A 4,849-nucleotide genomic window follows, 5' to 3' on the forward strand; every position below is an offset into this window, starting at 1 on the left:
ATTGTAAAAAAATGTCTCACGTTACCCCTTTTTGGGATGAAAAATTGAATTAAATCGCTTTAACTGTCCACACGCTATCAAATATATTGCAAGAGAAATTGTATTTTGAACCTAAGGCAACAGAATCTAAAATACAGAACGCAGGAGATTTTTTAGTCGTTCAAATAAGAGAAGATGCAGGAATTGGCGTCACAGGTAAATTCCATATTTTTAATCATATTTATAGCCTGACCAGAACAATAAAAAACCTCGCCATGATGTGCTGGAATATTGAACTAATTTCTTGTACTGTCAACTAAGCGAAAAAGCAAAAGTGGCGCCCTCATTCTATAGATATTTCTGGAAATACCCCCTTATATGCATTAAACCTTACTAATAAACGGTGTATACGTCTGTATACACAATGTTTTGTCTCGCTTCCTTTGACAGTAAATGTCATTCAACATGAAAAGACAAAACACTTCCATCTTCCATAAGATGGAATATGTAAGACGAATATTATTTTTCAATAAACACAAAACTGTAGACATACATTTGGGATCACGGTTTTTAATTGATAGTACATTTCTAAGGATTAACTGTAGTGGTGTTAATCTTACGCTTAATTTAACAAATTGTATGAACGAAACTGCAGTAAGAGCCTGGGCTGCCAAAATAAGCGGGTGTTGCAAATCGTAAATTTTACGAAAAAAAAATCTTGTGTAAATGAGAGCTAATAATTCTTCTCTTATTTAGAATTTGAATACTCTGCGTTTATCTATTTGTAATTTCATCTCTATATTGTAGTGTTTTTTGTTTGTAATTTGAACTCTATTCCTAGTCGGGTAGAGTGGTGTGGACGTGCCGTGCGTATGGCTGGTGACGCGGTCAGTAGACGGGGCTGTGCGCGTCGTAGTTGAGCTGCAGGTAGGGCGGGATGGCGGCCGACAGCTCGGACGCGCGCCGGCGCAGCGCCGCGATGCTGTGCCCGCGCCAGCCCTCTTCCTCGCCCTCGCCGCCGCCTGCAGACACACACACATCATGCCTATTATTGGAAATAATTATTGGAATTGTGGTCTAATATAATTGAAGAGGCACGTCACATTGTTAATTGTAAAAATGCTACGAAATTTTATCTATTATATGCCGTGTATCCTTCGTTGGAGGTCCTTAAGTAAATAAATAAATAAATTAATTAATTAAATCTAATAATTCGTATGATAGATTTCTGTAATTAAATTTTTATCCGTAGTGCTTTAGAAATGGCTTTACCAATTGTAAACATCTTTGTACTTGAGGTTGAAATGCCTCCATGGTTCACTATTGTCTCCCGCTTTGCTATGGAGGGAAGTAAGCAATTGATAATTCCAACTCCTAGCCTAGCTTTCAATTTGATTAATTTCGTTGTAGGATAAAAATCAATTAGTTTTTTCTAAAATTATAAAATGCATGCCACTGCTGATCCTGGCTTACTGGATTTGTAGTGGTTAAAGTGAGGGTGGGAAATCTCTAGACACTCACATTATACTTATAAAGATGTATGTATATATGTACAAAAAACCCCTACTCTTTTACAATGATTACATATTGTGCTCAAATAGATATCTAAATACCTAAACTCTTTTTCTTCTGTTAAGCTGACAGCGCATTAAGATTCTTGTGGTATTCTGGATGTTCATAGACAATAAAGATAATTTGAAGACACATAGGGACTATAATTCTTTTATTCTGGCAATGTACTGCACCTGATGGTAAGCGGAATGCTGTCTAGATAATGTGTCGAATGGCAAGAGATGGCTGCCATTGCCATTCGACACAACCATGTCGGCCTAATAAGATGCTTCTTCACGCTCAGGCGGAAGGACACGGGATCTTCTGACATGTGACTAGATACCAACCGTCTCTGCTTGCTAGTTTATGTGCCTTTATAAAAAACTTAGAACACTTAACGCCAAATCGTTACCTGAAGCGGTGGGCGACGCGTTGTTGTTGGCGCAGTGGGACATGTGTGGCGGCGTGGGCGAGCCCTCCAGCGCGCCCTGCTGCCCGCCCGCTATGTTGTTGCAGTATGACATCATCGTGTCGCCTGCAACAGGACAACACAACATATTGGTTACTAATATTGTTTGTTGAAAGTATATTGTAGTTTGTATTGCATTTACAGTCTTACTTATAAAAAAATCGCAAAGCTATGCTTAGTTAAAACACAAATTTACTCGATCAGCTATAAGTCAAAACCCGCCATCTTGCCTCTTAATAAGGTTTGAACTAGGAAACCGGTGATGTTTTGGATAGCTATTTAAGCAATTCTTAAGCACCTCTTAACGCTAAAACAAGTTTATAAGTGAGATTGTAAATCTTAACACGGAATTGCTGAACGGCTTTGCGTGAAATATGTAGTACGTGATAGAGCATATTTTTTGACGTAGAGAGTAAAAATTGGGATTTATACGTAAATGGGAAGGTCAATCGAGTGTAGCCGCGAACAAAACCTAATATGTGGCCCGCGTCTAAGGCGCCGCGTAAACGCTGTCATTTCATTGCCGAGAAGCATAGCACTACTCTGAAATTGAAATTTATTTCAACACACTACGTGGTGGTAGCATTAGCCACTTTTTGACACATAATCCAAAAATAACTTACCTAGTTTATACGACCTTGTCTGAAATGTCAATCCTCTTTGATGCATCAAAAATCACCATAGTTCGGCCCGTATTACCCAACTTTGGAATCGAATTCTGATCCTGAGTCTCTAACTGATTAATCAATGCTGTTACTCACTGGAGTCTGGAATTTGTGCTCGATATGGCAATAGGCTCGCCCCCTATCACATCATGGGGCGGAACAAACTTGAAAAGTGGGTGCCCTGGTTGCGCCTCTGCATACCCCTTCGAGGATAAATGCGTGATGTGTGTGTTACTCACCAAGCGAGTTGAGTGGGTAGTGCCCCTGGTACGGCTGGCCGGACGCGACCGAGGAGATGGGCAGCGAGGGGTTGAGGTCCGCGGCCAGCTGCGGTAGACCTCCAGCTCCGAACCCGCCCATCGACACGCCGCCCTGCGACAACTGGGATAGCCCTGGAACCAGCACGAGGAGTCAGTTAATGATGTTTAAAATGTCCTCGTCATGAAGTTAAATTTTTCCGTTTATTTTATTTATAAAAACTCTCCATATTCGGCAGTGGTGAAGCCTCCATATAATGTTATTTCTACGGCTTCCCTTTTAGATTTATTTACGTTTGTTTTAACTTCGCCACTGATATTCGGTAGTAATCTAGATCGTCTTTGATAATAATAATATCAGCCCTGTATTATATATTTGCCCACTGCTGAGCACGGGCCTCCTCTACTACTGAGAGGGATTAAATTAATTTATTTCGTCTTTGATAAAGTGCAACTGATTTGTAAGGTAGTGTGACCGAAAGAAGTCCGGTTTCTAACAAAAACCCACCTTACATGTTTTTGGTATTTTTATGTGTTGTAAAAAAACATACCACGATTTTTTGTTAGTTCTTTAATTATTAACTTTTGCAATTTAATCAAAAGTTTGTCTTTACATATTTTTATGAAATGATGTTATGAAGATTTAACATTAGGTGGGACTTTAAGGATTTTGTTACCTTAGACGTTTAGTTTCTAGCATTCCCTTTATAAAGGTGGATTGGTATGAAGTAGGCTTCAAAGCATTTCTTATTCATTCCGGAGGCTGTAATGACCTTCGCCTTCTTGAACCCTCTTACACTGGCAGTATATTATGTATGTTTATGAAAGATTACAAACAGCTATCGCAAAAGCGGACTAAATCACAGTTTTGTCGTAAAATGTTTATTTGTATCCATTTATACCTACACGAAGAAATATAAACATCTTTTTTCCGTTTGGACATAAAGCATTATTTTAATATGAGTCATTTTTGTCTCAACATTAGGTCAGTTATACACCGACTATCCAAACTATCTTCGTACGGATAATTTATAAAATTAACTGACTACCTCTATTTATTTTTATTATTTTTTTTTTGTATCCTACTATTATAAACGCGAAAGTTCGTGAGGATGGATGGATGAATGTTTGTTCCTCTTCCACTAAAAAACTACTGAACGGATTTGGATAAAACTTTACAGTCATATTGGTTATATAACAGAATAACACGTAGGCTACAACTTATAATGATTTTGTGTAATTTGGTTATAATATAACGATACATATCAAGTAAATTGGAAAAAAAAAATATCCCGGATAAATCCTTCACGCGAGTGAAGCCGCGAGCAAAAGCTAGTAATGTATAGGCTAATTTATCAATATATTAACACACCAGCTGGCATAGACCAGGGCCGGTCCGCGAACACGCCGGGTGCGCACACGTCGCCTGCGCCGAAGGGCGGCAGCCCGTGCGAGGGCAGCAGCGCTCCAGGGGACCTGAACACGTTGGTGCTCTTCTTGCGCTTCTTCCACTTGGCTCGACGGTTCTGGAACCACACCTGCAAACAATTATTGTATTTAAGTAAATGAGGGTACGAATAATTTTTGTATTTACTGTATCCCAGGCTCGAAAGGCGACCACCGTACACAAGGTGTTAAAACCCGCCATAGTGGCCCACGTAAGTGTTGCGTTCCGGGATCAGCCTGTGTATATTCGGTTCCAACAGGCCGGCATAATTGTGTTGACTGCCGAGGGTGATCATCTGTCGTCAGTTAACATTCTATTGGACTCCACTTACCATCAGAAGCAGTGGAGTCACTTTACGGTGCAGGTTTCAAAAAATCTTGAAGAGTTATTTCGGCATCATTAGACAATTCCTATTATATCGTAGTTGATTATAATAATTGTAAAATCTATCGAAAAATGCATCATACCGTCAGATATTTTT

General features: G+C 39.4%; 1 protein-coding gene across 1 annotated transcript; it reads right to left on the reverse strand.

Moving 5' to 3' along the window:
* Window positions 1-799: 799 nt before the first annotated feature.
* LOC119192557 (homeobox protein orthopedia-like) lies at window positions 800-4,459 on the reverse strand (the record flags this gene model as incomplete). The annotated part of the gene is given in 4 exon segments (XM_037446370.1): window positions 800-1,001; window positions 1,943-2,065; window positions 2,904-3,056; window positions 4,294-4,459. Coding segments are annotated over 4 exon segments (576 nt in total), but the record flags the coding sequence as incomplete, so codon positions are not given.
* Between the last annotated feature and the right edge of the window lie 390 nt (window positions 4,460-4,849).

Source organism: Manduca sexta, unplaced genomic scaffold, assembly GCF_014839805.1.
Source record: "Manduca sexta isolate Smith_Timp_Sample1 unplaced genomic scaffold, JHU_Msex_v1.0 HiC_scaffold_2925, whole genome shotgun sequence".
NCBI lineage: Eukaryota > Metazoa > Arthropoda > Insecta > Lepidoptera > Sphingidae > Manduca > Manduca sexta.